Source organism: Strongylocentrotus purpuratus, unplaced genomic scaffold, assembly GCF_000002235.5.
Source record: "Strongylocentrotus purpuratus isolate Spur 01 unplaced genomic scaffold, Spur_5.0 spur5_scaffold_6, whole genome shotgun sequence".
Classification (NCBI taxonomy): domain Eukaryota; kingdom Metazoa; phylum Echinodermata; class Echinoidea; order Camarodonta; family Strongylocentrotidae; genus Strongylocentrotus; species Strongylocentrotus purpuratus.
The window spans coordinates 12,448,817-12,465,982 of NW_022145612.1; the positions used below are offsets into that span (position 1 = coordinate 12,448,817).

At 36.0% G+C, this 17,166-nt stretch overlaps 1 protein-coding gene across 1 annotated transcript in view; it reads left to right on the forward strand.

Moving 5' to 3' along the window:
- LOC578600 (serine/threonine-protein kinase WNK3) overlaps nt 1-16,936 on the forward strand; it is a 29,954-nt gene extending 13,018 nt beyond the window's left edge. Inside the window, exon 7 of the mRNA XM_011683842.2 lies at nt 16,687-16,936. Within this exon, the coding sequence (XP_011682144.1) occupies nt 16,687-16,921 (235 nt within the window). The 3' untranslated portion in view covers nt 16,922-16,936. The remainder of the gene's footprint in view (nt 1-16,686) is intronic.
- Nucleotides 16,937-17,166: the final 230 nt, after the last annotated feature.

The following is a 17,166-nucleotide window of genomic DNA, read 5'->3' on the forward strand; positions in this document are numbered from 1 at the left end:
TTAGCGTACCTTGCCTTGCGTGCGTTTAATATTGGACCTCTGACTGTGTCACGCTTATTTTGGGCTAATTTTAGACCACAGGTTATGTTATTGAAGATCTAAACCATGGGTTAAATTTAAACCTCCTTTGTTAATTAGGGCCTATAAGTTTCTTTCTGGTGTTGTTTGGAATTAAAAAATAGAGATATTACAAAAAAGTTGAGCATGATTGCTTTCAATGTTTGGTTGACAATTGCAAATATTTTGTCTCTCTTTTTTTTGTGGGAAAAAACAGGCAGTGCTGTTTATCAAAACTTTATATAAATATATTTTAGTGAGTGCATTAACCTTTAATTATGAGTTTGTCATTCCGATGAACTCTCTTTCTCTGATTCCTTGGCTCAGGGTGTAGTATTCAAAAGCATTTGACATTTATAACTTCTTCCCATTTCCTGTCAGATCTAATTAGGAGACATCTTTATGGTACAACAAAAATAAAAGTGATTGTGATCTAGTTGAGAAATCTGATATGTTTCCATACTTTGAAAACAAAGTCTCTCTTTTTTTTGGTTTCATTTTCAGATGTAAAATAAATGAAACGTATATATATTGATCACAATATCTGAAGTTGCAACTTTGAGTCCAGATTGTTTACATGTAGATTATGCTGATATTTCACAAATGAACGTTTGAAGAAAAAAAAGGTTTGTTCAAAATCATTATTCTAGGTGCTCGAAGGAAGGAATTCAGCCAATTCCTTTGACTAGTAAATGTCATGAATTTCAGTTAAGATGAATGTTTGATAGATATGGATGAGTTACGCCTACTCTACAATCTTTTTGAATTTTCCATTCTTGTCTGCAGACTAATTATTCTTGTTCATTTTTTTTTGCAACAGTAACTTCGTTTTTAGCAAATGAAAATAAATTTGTCTAAAGAGTGCAATTTGCCAGGTTAGGAGTGGAGACCCTGTAGTTGTCAGTTTATATGCAGCCATCCTCTCTGATTTTTTTGCAGGGATCCAATTTCTATGGGCTGTATTTTGCATGCACTGTCTGTTTTAAGGTTTGGGGTTAGAGGGCTCATGTGGACTGGTTTCCTATCATTGTCAGGCCCTGAATTTGGGCATCGTAACCAGACTAGGCTCTCATCATAGCTTAGACTAGAGAGGATATGGGGCTATCTCTTGCCCAGTTCAAGTTTTGCTCATCACCATTCTTGTCACTTTGTTCTCTCCTCGGGTCCTCACCTTGCATGGTTTCCTCTTCCCTCGCTTGCCCTCTTTTATCGCCTCAGGTCGAGCCAAAGTTTTGGAATCCAGCCAGGATTATTCAATCAATCCCCGCATGTGATACTTCTTGCAGGCGCTAATGACTAAAGCATCGCTTGTCAGTGGTTGAGATATTTATCAGTTCATCTTTTGTTTTTGAACTTGATGTTGTAATGTCTACAAAAATTTATATTGAACATTAAAGTAGATATCGGGTCAAGATTAAATCCTTCCATACTTCCACCATGAATAATGTCATATATTTGTTCAATCCTGTTCATTTTTATTACACTTAAGCGCAATTGACACATTTTCTACATTCTCCTCAGTACATTGCACCACTGCTTGTGTTTACATGTAGAAAGGTTAAACAAATTTGCTGTTGAACCTTAAGAAAGGCTACAGTTAATCTTTCTTTTGTTCCTGAAATAGGGTTAAATTGCATCGAGAAGTCTACAGAGAATGTATGTTAAAAGCATAGCATTAACCGAGGGACTAATTAAGTTTCATATGAAACCGTTATAATTATAGCTTGATGGTAAATCTCTTGCTGTCTACAGTGTAGGCCAATGATAAATCAACATGGATGAAGTGACATGTCTCACGCATCATGGTCTATTAACAGTTGTAGTTATAATTAACGACATGCTCATCTAGCATGAAGGTGCATTAACACAATGGACAGAATCCAAGGGGCAAAAGCCGCATAAACCATCCTCAGAAGTTTTAGGTAACAAATCTTACAAATTAGAACTTTAATAGGTAACTACATAATAGTACAGATTCACCCCACTGTGAGTATTTCTGGGAATAAACAGAACTGGGAACAAACTAAAAACTGACAACATTTTTCTGCTGATAGTCGAAAGAGTATATATTTAGTCATCACAAATTCTCAAGAATGGTGTATGCCAAAGATTGATACATGTACATGTATCAGCATAAAAATAAAATAATCATGAACTGAGGATTGTTTTGCGGCTTTTGCCCCTTGGATTCTGTCCACTGTGTAATGCCTGAAATCTCTTTTGATACTACAGTTGATCCTAAAAATACAAATTTGTATTATTTCCTCTTGCCGATTCGCTGTTGTTGCAGTCATGTGGAAAATATCTTGTTTATTCCTGCTGATGTAGGTCATCATATTGCGATGCTTCATGATTCTAATTTGAGTGTTGCTATTAGACTATAATACGCTTAGTGATTTTCAGCAGGGTACTTTCATACCTGCCAAGTCATGGAATTTCAAATATGCAACTCTCTCCCAGTGCTTAGGAGCTTGCAATATCATTATTTACATTTCCTTTGCATTTGTATTTCAATACTTTTGGGGGGAATATCTTAGCTATGACGATTAATTTCATTGTCAAATATACAAGGTTTGAAAGTGGTATGTATCTTTTTCAAAGTAGAAATTTGGATACGTCTTTTATGATTGGAATGTAAGATTTGCGAAAGGGCTGTCAAACAGTAAATCAGTAGTAGATATTATTGGATTTGCTGCTAGCAAAAAGAAACGGAAGAGATGTTAACAATCTTAGCTCTATCATGAGGTGAATGGTTGGAAATAGCTTACCTCAAAACCAAGCAAAAAGCTTCAGCTTCTCTTGAAAGCAATTTCAGAATGGAACGTGACATATCTGCGAAATCTAAAATGTGCACGTTCTTGGCATGTTAATTCGGCCAGTTGAAAATGTAAATTTCATGTATGATCACTTAATAACAATCCTGTCAAATTTTGGGTTGGAACCAGTTTGTAATATGATCTAAGTCTCCTTTTTTGTATGCGGTTTTGATATATGGGTAAATCCTAACCTGCATTAAAAGTTAAAAGGAAATAGAAATTATCAAGTGACTTTTAACCCCCCCCCCCCTTGTGCTATCGGTACAAACATGTTTCCCTCAAACAACACTTATTGGGATAACACGATACCATTGTACTTTTAAAGAAAAAACAAAAACAAATGAGAAAGAGATTATGTTTCACCAGGAACTAGCTGATTAAACCATTAGCAGGTTTAGACAAATTGAGATAATGTTACCTTCTACATTAATTGAACATTAATAATCTGAAGCATTAATTACCGGCATTAGGCAACAAAAGATATTGTCTGTTCATGTTTGTTTCAAGTCTTAGAAGGAGCTAATTATCAATTAATAAAGTGGTGCTATCTTTACTGTCATTAAGAAATGGATCCAGCAGATTCTTTTTCCTAATGATGTCAGTTTTTTCAAATGTTGCACTCAGTTTGCTTAATTCTGCAATATTTATCATTGACTGTTTCCCTTTTCTGTCTGTAAACATTAGAACATTAGAAGTGTTCTTGTGTTTAGTTTACCCAAATCAATTGATTTTATTTGCAATCCATTCCCAATTTTCTACTGTAATTACTGTATTAAGAAATACATAAACCTTCATTTTCATGAACGTGAAATATCTATAGGGTAAATTCCAGTCCTCCCCTTTCACCATGTGACAAAGATTTGATTAGTTTCACCAAAATGTGGATGCAAGGGTTAATAAATACTCGGATATCCGTGCAAGAGGATGGGTGTTGAGAAATCGTGATTGCCAACTTCCTATGGTTAGTTGCATACAGATACAATGTACAATGTAGCTACGCTGCTGGATTTTATCTCTCAGTATTTTTCCATCAGTGCATTAAAACAATTTGCATGCTGCATGTGTGAGCTCATTTCCACAAGTCTGTAAATTTTATAATGTAATGATAAACACATTTTGGGGTATGTGTGTGAATGTACTAAGCAGGATTTCACATGCAGACAGGTGAAAAAGTGTAATATGTGAGGAGAACTAGGACATGGATAACTTCAGGACTTATTGTCAATACCATGCATTGATGCTGTTATTGGTACTACATGTAATTTTCACCCAAATAATTATGGCTCTGTTTGATACCTCTCATCGATTTGTACTAAGGCTGTGACGAGTAGTCGAATGCTCGAGTACCCGCATGGTTGACAACTACTCGGGTAAGAAAAAAAAAAAACCCTTACCCGTGCCAGAGAGAGCGGCGGCCGCTGGCATGGTACCATCAGTAAAAATGTTTCTCAACTCAAACACTGTCAAACTCACCACTCAGAAACTGGGACCAAATGTCCAGATTTTTGTTTAGACTCGGGGGACAATGGATTATTCTGCCATCTTTGGTTTTTAAAACAGCATTGTTCACTGTTATTATTATTATTAAATCGGCGCCTTCAACTGCAACTCGAAGTAAAACTGCATGCGTTTTCGGTGATACTGGGATACTGCACCAGAGGTATGGTGGTGGCAAAAAAAGAAAAAAATTTAAAAATCTAAAAATTCAAAACAATTTAAAAAAAATTCAAAAAAAACATGGCGTCCGAATATTCGAGTATTCGCTTGTAAGCCTGGGAGTTTACTCGGGTACCTCATTACACTGTTGTGCACAGCCTTAATTTGTACCCCCATTTCTCTCTCTCTCTTTTCGTCTTTATGTTTTTGTCTTTCTCTCCCTCTCTCTTTCTCTCTCTCTTTCTCTCTCTCTCTCCCTCTCTTTCTCTCTCTCTCTCTCTCTCTCTCTCTTTCTCTCTCTTTCTCTTTTCTCTCTCTTTCTCTCTCTCTCTCTCTGTGGTGAGTTTATAGTAATGGGTACACGTATGTCCCAAACTTTGCAAAGTTGAGGCAGTGTGATTAAAAGTAAATATTGGCAAGTGGTCAATACCCTCTTCCGGCTAATACATTAAGAACAAGGATCAAACAAATTTACGGTTATAATCAACCTCGAAAAAAGGATGTAAACATTAACAATTTTCATGTCATGAATATCTCCACAGGACAAGTAGTATTTCCTGTGATTCTTGATCACATGTTTTCTTAGAATGCAAAAACTGAGGGTGGGTTTTGTGACATGTCAAATCCCGATTATAATTAGATGATCCTGTAATTGCCACATTAGCATTTTTATAGAGAAAAAAAGACAGAATAACTTGGGAAGGTTCTATGGCAGGTGTGTTCCAAAGAAAGCTAGAGTAGAGGAAGGAAGAGGCGGGTGGCAAAGTTTTAGATATGCAGCTCCTGTATATTTCATTCTTTACATGGATGCTTATTTAAGCAGTTGGGAAGTTTCTTTATTACAATTTTAAGAAATGGCCGCCATTATGAAGTGTTTAGAGAGAAGAATAAAAAGGCTGAAAGGCACTGCCATCTATCTAATGCGTACATTCACGTAAAGCAGCCATAATCCATTTTGACCCGGCCCGAATAGAAATGATAACAAAAGTAGGGGATAGATATTGTTTGTTTTGATTGTGTACATGGTGTAACATGCTACATGTACGTCATATCTGTCAGCAGTGTTTCTTCTTACCATCACTTTGTTTAAAGTTACTGGCAAGGACGTCTCTCACTGCCCATTAAAGCCTGTGTTAAGACTATTTCTCTACCACCATCGGTGTTGTGTTAACAGTCTTTGCCTGGAGGACAAGTACATGTGCATGTATCCAATGACAAGAGGAAACAGTCTCCAACCAAGACACAAAACTATTGCTGTGAGATCCATCATCTCTTACATGTTGATGCTTGTAGACAGGTATCCCCTTCAGTCAGTTACATGATAGTCATTATGGAGGATGGCAAGTGCAAATTGAATCTTGAAAAACTGGATAACAGATGATTTTGACATGACCCCTTGTTAACCCCATGTTGACCCACATCACTGTATCAATCACAGTGGTGTCGTGTCAAGATGTCAGTCTGTTTGGATTATGTGCAGGAGTATTTATAGATATGAAATATATAATATATCCAACCAACCATACACAGGTGTAACCCAACACATCAGTCAAGGAGACCATGCCAACGTGTATTTACAGCTTTATGCCTTGCCATGTTAAGATATTCATGCAAACATAGGAATACATGTTTTCCAAACTGTTTTTAATGTATGATCCCTATGCAGTTCCTTTAAAAAATATGAAGCTGTGTAGGGATCTTACATGCTATTTTACCAGACCACACATACACATACTCTCTGCCTCTCTTGTCCTATACATGTAGGCTATACAATTACTTTGAACCTTATATTATTTCAATACATATAAGTTATGTTAATTTGATTTTGGAAAACGAACCTTTCTTATTTCAGCCATCAAATCATCAAGCCATTTACTTATACTTGCAATGAATTTTTAATGTACTGTACACACATAGTGGACTTGTACATTTGCTGGTCTACAACACGTTCACATGAAATGGCTCGGAGACATTGCAAAGTTCATGTTGTCTTACAGTCTGTGGGTGGCTCATAGCTTGATAATGTAAGAACACTTCCGAGCCTCGTTACTCTGCCAGCAAGAAACTATGAGTAACTAGGCGAGTGCAAAGAGATTTAATGAACCCTGTGGTTTGTATCTTGGCACCCTCAGTGGTTTAATACAGAGAGCACTGAACAGATGTAGAATCATGGACTCCAGTCCAGGTCATTTGAGTCAGTAACCTAAAGGAATGCTCCATTGATATCCAGAGGAATATTGTGTATGATTCTCAGAAACTCTTTATCATAATGGAAAGATGTGTGGGAGGAGCAGACCATTCATTTCAGAATCAAACATTGGTCTTTGTTCAGTAGATTACTGCAATGAAGGGTCGAAAACGCTTGCTTGAAACATTCTACACACTTCAAAGATCGGATTGGGGAGTCTGTTTGAGTGTGTATGTGTGTGTGAGAAAGAGAGAGAGAGAGAAAAGAAAGAGATAACCAAAAAAGAAATAGAGAAAAAAAAGAAAGAGAGAGAGAAAAAAGGGAGAATGTGGAAATGTTTACATGAGAGAATAAAGAAGGGAGCTTTCTTGTTAAAGGTTTTCTGTATGAGTTGGCCTTGTTGTAATTAAAAAAGAACATAAAATTCACATTATTGTGTATTGAAATACAATATATTGGAACATAGAAAGGCAGGTTAAGAATATGAGTAAGCTTTTGTTTGTCAGGAAGATGTTAACTCTAAGCTAGGGATGTTACAGAGCCCACTGATATTGCTGTGTGAAGTCACTCAAGTGACATGTAATATTCCCCTGAAAAACAGCAGGGTTTGTTACTTGGTAACTGCATCTGTGACAAATCGAATCAGGTTAAGTTCGGGTTAACATGCATACATTGTTCATGAAAATCGAAACTAAATAAGCTCTAAGAATATTTCTTACGATGTCACCTATCATGTCAATGTACTATGATTCTGATACTAATATGAATGTGGATCTACAAAGTATACGTCCGAACATGAAAGTTCAGGGAAGTGGAAACTTCAAAAAAATGTTGAAATCAAAATGAAGAGTGAAAGTGTAATTACTTCTGTACACGCAATCTATAGAATGAAATTACAAGGCCTAACAAATTGCTTTTCTTCAGGTTTTAGGCTGAGAAGCAGAAATGCTACCGTAAACCAAGCATGATCATTGTTGCCAGCAATCTGATGAATTACCAATATGATCTGGATATGAATTTTGTTTATTCTTATGTGAATCTGATTATTGCATGTTTGTTTTGGTTGTAAAGAATATTTGTCATTGCAACTGAGAATATTGGCAATTTAACAAGCATACATGTCCATGCATTGGTGCTAAAACTGAAGAAAAAAAATACACTTTTCATGAGGATTTTATTTCTTGAAAGTTAATCCCTAATCACACTTTTCAATGGAAGATCTACCCATTTAAAGAAGAAGCCAGAATATTGCCTTGTAAAATTACTGGATCTTGTGAGTCAACTTATTAAAACAAGGGTCTGACAGTATAGAAGTTCCCATGACAAGGTGACTTTGTAAGGTCATTACGTCTCATGCAGACAACTTGCCCCTCCCGATCTCCCTCAAGACCATAACGGAAGATTCACAAACCCCTTCCATGTTTATGGCATTTCTACAAGTATCTTTCCAATATGGTAGCTCAAATTAGGCAGGAAAGGACCAGCTAATTAGGAAATGTCTTAATAAACTGTCTGCTGCAATTGCCAGCGATGGGCTGCATGCTCGTTCAAGGGTTGTTTGTAGGCAGTATCAATGGGCCAAGTCAAGATTGCCCTATAAATCCCCTTTCCGACCTTCCTGTCCAGTTTCCGACAGGGAATATATCACTCTCAAAGAGGCGTTGATATCTAAGAGATGAGTCCAGAGATGTTGTAGCAAAACAACTCTCCTGATGAAAATATGTATATCATACTCATGTAAGTTATTAATACATCTACATGTCTTATTGCATTTGCATACAATCAGTGAAGAATCTAAGCAGGGTTTCCCCTTCGTACTCATCATCTGAAAATGCTGCAGGAAAACCCATAATATTCAATTTGCCCCGTAATTAAAACTGACCAGTAAGCAGCCTTGTTAGATTATAACCAAAGACTTCAGGGAAAGTCCCCATTTGATAGAACTTGAACAAAGTCTGCTATAAATCAGTCAAGAGCTACAAAACATGATAATATCTAGTCAACATACTATGTTAAAAATGTTACTGCTCATTTCCAGCAATCTGTAGTTTCTGTTATGAGTCATTAACCTCCTATTGAAAAAGAAATTGGACCACCCAAAGACCAAGCATAATGGGAACTTTAATTTAAAAACCCGGGGTGTTGTCATTCAAATTTAATTATACATGTATATATAAATATTAATAAACAAATTTAAAAAAATTGAAATACAAAAGTAGCATCCTACTCTAGTGTGCCTTGTCCAGCTTATTTGACAACACAGTCTATCTGATAATCCTGCTGGTTGTATGCCAAACACATTGGTTATTGACGACTGTTTGACGGCAAATCCCTTAACGTCCCCCCTCTCATCACAAGAGAAATCAATGTCCTTACTGCAATCAATGCACAAAAGAAATGAAATTTTGCAGAAAACCACATGTTATGTCACATTTGTTTTTGGAAGTGTTGCAAAGTGATATTCTACATGTAAAATGAAGTAAATAACGCTCTACTGTATTAAAACGCTGTTATTTTCCGCATGATTATTTTTCGCGCTGAGCGACCCCAAACATATTCGCTGGTTCTTAAATTCGCGTTGCACGCAGTTTAGCTCATCCAAAACACGCAGACAAAATAATGCTCATATTTTTTGTGAGTTCTAGTGCGAAATCCGCAAAAATTAATGTTCCACAAATATTTCTACTTTTACAGTATTCTTTGAAAAGTAGGCCTACCGGTTTTCAAATTACCCTACACTGTATATTGTATGGGCCTGACTCACTTCATGTACTTATTTATAATTATTATTCTGTCACATACAGTGCCCAATTTGTGTCACATTCACTTCTGTGCACTGATGCAGTTGTTAGTTTAAAAAATATCACTCTGTGTGTGAAATGAAATTGCCCTTTTAGCATTCAAGGTCATTTGATGTACATGGTGGTTATATTTTTGTTAGTATGATGTGGGTGTAAAGTCAATTATTTCTAGTCTCTCTCTCTCTTCAGCAAGTTACTGCCACACCAGACTTATAATTGGAGATAGAGTAGAGCATAATTACTAATTTACTGACTTTACCTTGGGACTCCATTTAGATAGCCATGGATACGGAAATAATTAACTTGAAATGTTCCCCCACAAAATGTTGGTAGAAAGTGCCCAGAACAAAATGTATCGTGTTGAATGCAGTGCAAAATGCAGAATATCATTTGATAGTTAAGTAGACACGTACATTTAATATAGAGTGCACTTATTGACAATTAAAGGGATATCATGCAGAAAGATTCAAAGTAAGGCTGTGCACAACCGTGTAATGAGGTAGCCGAGTACACTCCCAGGCTTACAAGCGAATACTTGAATATTTGGACGCCATGTTTTTTGTTTTTTTTAATTATTATTTTTTGTTCTTTATGTTTTTTTATTATTTTTTTGCCACCACCATACCACGGGAGCAGTCTCCCAGGTCCGTCTCGGAAAACTCAGTTTTACTTTGAGTTGCAGTTGAAGGCGCCGATTTAATAATAATAATAACAGTTAGCAATGCTGTTTTAACAACCCAAAATGGCAGAATAATCCATTTTCCTCCAAGTCCAAACAGAAATCCGGACATTTGGTCCCAGTTTCTGAGTGGTGAGTTTGACTGTGATTGAGCTGGGAAACATTTTTACAGACGGTACCATGCCAGCGCCCGGCGCTCTCGCTGGCACGGGTAAGCGTCGGCCTGGACAGTGCCAGGTGATCGGGAATTTTTTTACGAGAAATCGTACTCGAGTAGTTGTCAACAGTGCGAGTACTCGACCATTCAACTAGTCGTCGCAGCCCTAATTCAAAGCATTTATAGGTGGAGCATTCCTTTTAAATAAAACCTGAATTTGTACATAGGTTTGATTCTGACAAAGCTGTCACACCTTTTCTCTATAATTTTATGTAGGCCTACATCTACTGAACAAATATTTTACAAATTAATATTCACAGTATGCCACATGTGATATTTGTAGTTTCTAATGTATTTTCCAACATTTATAAAATACTCAGAAAACAGTACATTTATCTGACAGGCTCTATCACTACTTTCAAATTTTTCAATTATTTGCACAGAAAATAGTTTATGTCTTTTCTAACATCGATCAAAGACTTCCAGAAAAATAGAAGTAGACGTGTGGGCCTAAACATGTACAATTGAATCCAACAGGCATTATTTCTACATGTACCTGCATAAGTGCATAGTGGTCTGTATGTTGTGGTTATTGTTTTGTGATTGTTTTGGATGGTTCCTGTGAGCTGAGGTGTAGACTTATTGACTTAATGAATTGTTTACTTCTCACAAAGACCTTGAGATGAATAGAAGAGATAGAGGCATTCTTGGACTGACTCACTCCAACAATCTAACACATTGTCTGCCCCAAGAGGAGATTTGTATGGATGCATGTAGTAGTATTATTAACAATAACCTCCATATAAACCTCAATTAAATGGTTTATAGCTTAAAACTACTGTTCAACGTTTTCAAGTGAAAATCCAGGTAGCAGAGTTGTTCAAAAATCAATATTATCTATGTAGAGAGGGGGGGGGGGGTGATATAAATTTCTGGGTTGGATGAAAGATGCCCATTTTTTTGTATGGTTGGATAATGCACATCACAGATAGAAAATGACCCCAATAATCTGCAAATTTAATATTTAAAGAGATATTTCACTTGGTATACTTTAAAAAGAAAAATCTTCAATCTTGCTGTTAATATCTGCCACATAATGGATTGTAAGCGGAAGCCCCCTAAATGTTGTACCGCTAAGTTCAATTCAGCTCTGATACACAACACAATTGGATGAAGGCTGTTGTGCTGATCATATTACAATATTAATTCATGGAGGGCTATGAATTGTTCAGGCATGAAATAAGCAGGAGAATGATATGGACTTGAACAAGTAAGGTGCAATTATACTGAAGTGTCTCCCACAGTGCCAAGAGTTAAGTCCCCCCCCCCTCCCCAACCATCCATCCATCCATGATTACAATCCTCATGACCCTGCTATTAATACACCCCACGAATGAGAATACCCTCAATACCTTCAATATTATAGATTTTATCATCAAGCGGTGATACTCTGGACACAGATGAAAGATCATTGTGGTGGGGTCTTTGTCACTCTATAGACATTCCAATTGCCCTGGCCTGCCAAATGATGCATCTACCTTTTGTCTGGGTTGGTTTTATGTTGCAGAATATGTCATGAACACCAAGCGTGAGAGTATGACCATTATTCAGTGGCGGGGAGGCTATCAGATGGTACAGCTAGGTCAACTCAATGTGGTTAAAGAGACCCTGTATAATAATACCAGTAGACAATAATTGGAGTATCATTGCATTGAATGAATTAACTTTTTTTTCTTCTTACCATTAGGGTTATTTCCTTGTCATTCACACAATTGCTTACACTGTACATTAAATGAAAAAACAAACAAACATGTTTTTATCTTTCATTATTCAATGATATCAGAAATTATGTTTATGTCACCCGTAATTAATCAAAGCTTCACTATGCACTATATAAACATTGAGGAAGAATATATTTCAAAGTAAGCTTAAATTGCTTATTAGTTATAGAAGGAAAATGAGTCTTAGATCAGTCCAGTTTATTAATGGCATGAAGAAGCCCCACGAAGGTCAGATCCCAGCTTAAAAAAAAAATCACGTGAGATCCTCATTTGAGATGTGGTTTACCTATGATCCTTCCTTCTCTCGAAATGAGAGAGGCGTCACCTCACAGTCTCTTGTTGAGTGAAGACACTGACATGACCCCTTTCACTTCAGCTGCACGGCAGACTGGTCCCCGCAAATTTATTTCATGAAAGCAAGCCTAGCTTTGATTTATAACCCAGGTCTGCCTCATGCATTTATTATGGACATTTCTACAAGAGCAACATTCTGGGGGCCCATATACCATATGCGATCTGCACTATTGCATCTTTTATTCATTCCAATTATTTTTGTTGGGAGCGTTGAAGCTCGTTAATTCATCTCGGAAAGTGTAAATGATCATGAGGAGAAATATTTTTGCATGCAATATACAGGCATGGGTAATGTTTGTATTACTATAAGTGTTTACTATGTTGAGAAACAAAATGATGTTTATACTTATGAAGAATATTGTTTCCTCATGTCTTGGGATGGTTGGAAAATAGAAATCTGATTTGATTCATTTGATTCATGATAGATTCTCACATGTACCAATGTCTGCAGCACATTCAATAATGCAAATTGCAGATGGCATGAAGCAAAGTGTCAGAGAGAATGGAGAAGGTGTCAGGCCAAGTTATGGATGAGAGGCAATGCATTTTGGCAATGCAGGTCACATGCATTTGGGCAATCAATGCAGTCTACATGCCGCAGTCTGTTCATTTTGGAGAGAAAAAGAGAATAAGAGAGAGAGAGAGAGAGAGAGAGAGAGAGAGTGGGAGGCGATACATCCCATCCTGAGCTCATCATTAAACGTGATCCGTCTTCCCAACTTCTCTGCTTTAATATGCACCCGTCTTGCAGATGATTCCATTTAAGATAGAGCTTTCCCTATCCTCGTCTGCATTGATTTCCAGTTGGTTTGATATTATGTGTTTTCTTTAAATAAAAAAAAAATTAAATATAAATATAATAAATACTTCGTCATTGCATTCCTGAATAAATGCAACATTTTATTGATCTTCAAAGAATTACTTAACTATTTTAAATCTGTATGTTTAAAGAAGCACTCTTGTGTGTTCCTGGAGTAGCCCCCTTCTTTTTAGTTAACTTGTAGTTACTTAGAATGAAAGGAGAAAAACTAGTTTTCCCTTTTATTTGATCCAATTTTGAAACATAGGTCTCTATTCTGACCTACCTATTCTGATATGACGGGTAACAATTTTCAATTTTGATGGCACCAGGAGTTCGATTATGCATCTTATACACTATGTCAGTGGTCACAGTTTTCATGAAGTAGTCATTGGACTGTCCCCTAGAGGCAACATTTGGATATTCTTACGCTCCGAAAGGTTGCTCTTGATGCAAATTACACTTGTATGTTTTCTTTGCATTCTTTATGTGATTCTTGTACAGGTTTGCACTTTCGTCTCATATATACATGTAGATATTAAAAAGAGTGTGTCCTGTTCATTTTGAGAAATGTGGATCATAAATGTCATAAATTACATGTACATGGTATCAACAACACTACTTTATTATTTGTATTTTTTGTGTAAATGCGAAGTTAGTGAAGGAGATTAAAAATGTCTTTTGGTGTTTCAATTTAATAATGTTTGTTAACAATATGAGAAGATATTCCAAGAAATGCAGATTAAACAGAAATGAGAAATCTGCTAGATTATCTGTATTGAGGTATTGCAAGGCTACTTGAAATGGAATTTATCGTGCTTTCCCGACTATTGATAGATTATGTCATCTTTGAAATATGGAAACCCTGTTCTTTTGCAAGAACAGCAATGACATTTATAGAAAAGAAGGAAATCTTTATAAGGCATTTATCCTCTTTCATTGATGTGTATTGCTCAGACCAGGATATTGACTTACTATTCATTTGAAAGCAAAGTTCACATCTTTTGATATTCTTTCAGACTAGAGGAGTCAAGAAAGACATTTCTAAAAACGCCCTAGAACTCATGTATGTTTCCTAGGTAACTGATGATGCACATACCTTGCCATGTTTATCATAAGAAAAGAATCTCTCTGTGCTCCATTCATGCAGTCCTTTGCATTCAATGAGACACATTAATCCTTCTCTGATTGTGAATACCTCCTAAAGTAATGATGTGTATACAATATTTTTCGGTATTTTCGAAGGAGAATCCCAGAATAAAACTAAAATTTAAACACATCATGAATGTTTATGCTTTAGTGCATGCATATGAAGTCTTTTCATGCCTTTACCTTTACAAAAGTTGTGCCAGCTCTCTATTTATGTTTTTTTAGTGACAATTGCGCAAAATAATAATCATGAAACCATTAATCAATTTCTTAAGTGAAAGCCATCCTTTACACATGACAAAATGTGGGATGTGAGTGGGATACATTTATTACGAATTACTGTACATGTTTTATAAAACAGAAATACAAAGAACAGGTTTGTATGTTTTCACAAGTGTTGATAATGCTGTTTCCAAATATAGTATATGACACAATGTGTAGGCTTGCATGTAGTTCTACTCTTTATCATCATATGTACATTGGCACACATCCATTGACTGGATGTGTTTATTTTCCGGAAATAAACCACAATCTACTTGATTCCCCCCTCCCCCCCCCCCTTTCCTGTGCAGGCTTATCTCTATTGTGATAACTTGTGGTGATAACTTGTGGTGAAATAGTGCGCGTGGTACATTATGTTCAGACTTACTAGTTACATGTACAGTACTAGCCATTAATGTTAATGGAAAGTTTGTGGAAAAACTGACGAACTAATTCCATTTGTGGCCACAAATTTGTTAATGCTTCCTGGTCTCCGCACTTGTAATTTAGTCACCTACCTGCTCCAATTTATAGAAAGTTTGAATTGAATTATTACTTTAAAAAAAGGAATAAGCAAGAAAGAAGAAAAAGAAAAGAAACTTCAAGAAGAAAGTAAGATTATTCTTTCTCCCCACATATCTTTTGGCAGCATCAACTTTCAAGTGGGGTTTTATAAGATAGACAGATGAGTTGCTAAATCATGGACAGTGTATACTGTTCAATGTTACTCTATGTACATGTACATGTATGTACAGTTTTTACAGTTTTATTGATACACCTGAATTTATTCTCCAATTTGAACCTTTAGTAACTAATTTGTTTTAAATTTTGAATTTGATTGAATTTGTTTCGATTAACGCAATGACATGAAGACTGTACAGAATTGTGATTATTTTAGTTTGTCATGTATTCTTAAAATATTAACAAAGATGATCAATAGGTGAACAGACTAGACAATCTTTGTGTACAAATATTCCCAGGGTGAAAGTGAGTTACTGGACATATAAAAGAATCCCATGTCTGCAATGAAAATGTAGTAGTTTGATTAGCTTCCTTATTCCCAGCCTCCTGTCCATTCTTTCCTTTCCCCAAGGACAAGATTTATGGGAGCTCATCTCTCTGAATTATTAATATCACAGCTTTGTGAAAGTAGAAGAGTAAGTGATGATCTCCATTCCAAGAGACACCTGCTTATGGTCATCCAATCATTAACTCCTCTAGTCTCGACAGGATTCATGGGGCTCATTTAAGATTGATGCACATCCATCGCATGCACAATCTAATATCTAAACTATAATTGGGCGAGTCCAAGATATTTGGTCATTTTCGTTCCTATGTGTTGTCAGGAAAGAATATGAATTGACTTCAAAAGTGTAATTTTACTTGATATTTGGTTTGATTTAAGTTCTATTTGAGCTTGTTAATAAAATTTTACAATCATCTGATATTGACTAAAATCTTAATTGTGATCAGTAACAGTAACCTATGGTGAAACATACTTTGAACTTCTCTACAAATACTTTGTTTTGATGCAGGTTTTGCTTCCTTGTCCATTTTGTTCAATAGATTTGTTTCACTGTGCTCAAGGCTCAAGTTCTTAACGTGTTGTAGACATTTTGCTTGATATCACTATGATTTTGAACTTCTTAATATAAATTTTATGTTGTTTTTTCACCGTCTATTTCCTATTCTTTCATATTTTCTGTCATTTCCAGTGTGTCTACTGAAGAGATATTTTGTAACTGGATCTACTGAGAAGTATATATTTCTGCATACCAAGTGAAATAAGCTGTTAATAGATTCTCTTTTCCTTTGCATAGTGGTGCAATCTTTTTCAGACCACTCCAAGCCAATTTCTTGTGAATTGTTGGCACAAAAATAACTTCGTCGCAGCTAGCTATGGCTACCACCTTGCCTATATTTTAATTTCAATGCTGAAGGTCACATGACTAATTAATGGTCTCCTCTTTATTATGTCTCCTTTCCAGGTATCTTATCCAGGAGCTTCTGAAGCACACATTCTTTGAGGATACTGCTTTCCGCGTGGACATCGTCCATGATGACAACAAAGATCAGATACAGCTCCAGCTGCGTGTGGAAGACCCCAAGAAGAGAAGAGAGAGGCACAGAGACAATGAAGCTCTCCAGTTTGAGATTGATTTGAATAAAGATGAACCTGACCAAGTTGCTAAAGAAATGGTAATTAAATTCCTCTTTTCATAATTTTGGGCAGTGTAAATGTGGGTATAGAAAATTACTTTAAAGAAAACAACTTTTTATATCATTCCTTCACCTGTTGATTGTGTTGAATTGTTTTATCTCACAGTTTCCTGTAGACCCCAGTGCAAGATAGTTCAGACATCATTGTCAACATGCTAAGAAAAACTGTTTCAAAGAATTCAGTTTTAGGGGAGAATTTTAAAAATACTTCTACATGTAAAGTATAATATAGAAATTTGAAAACAAAA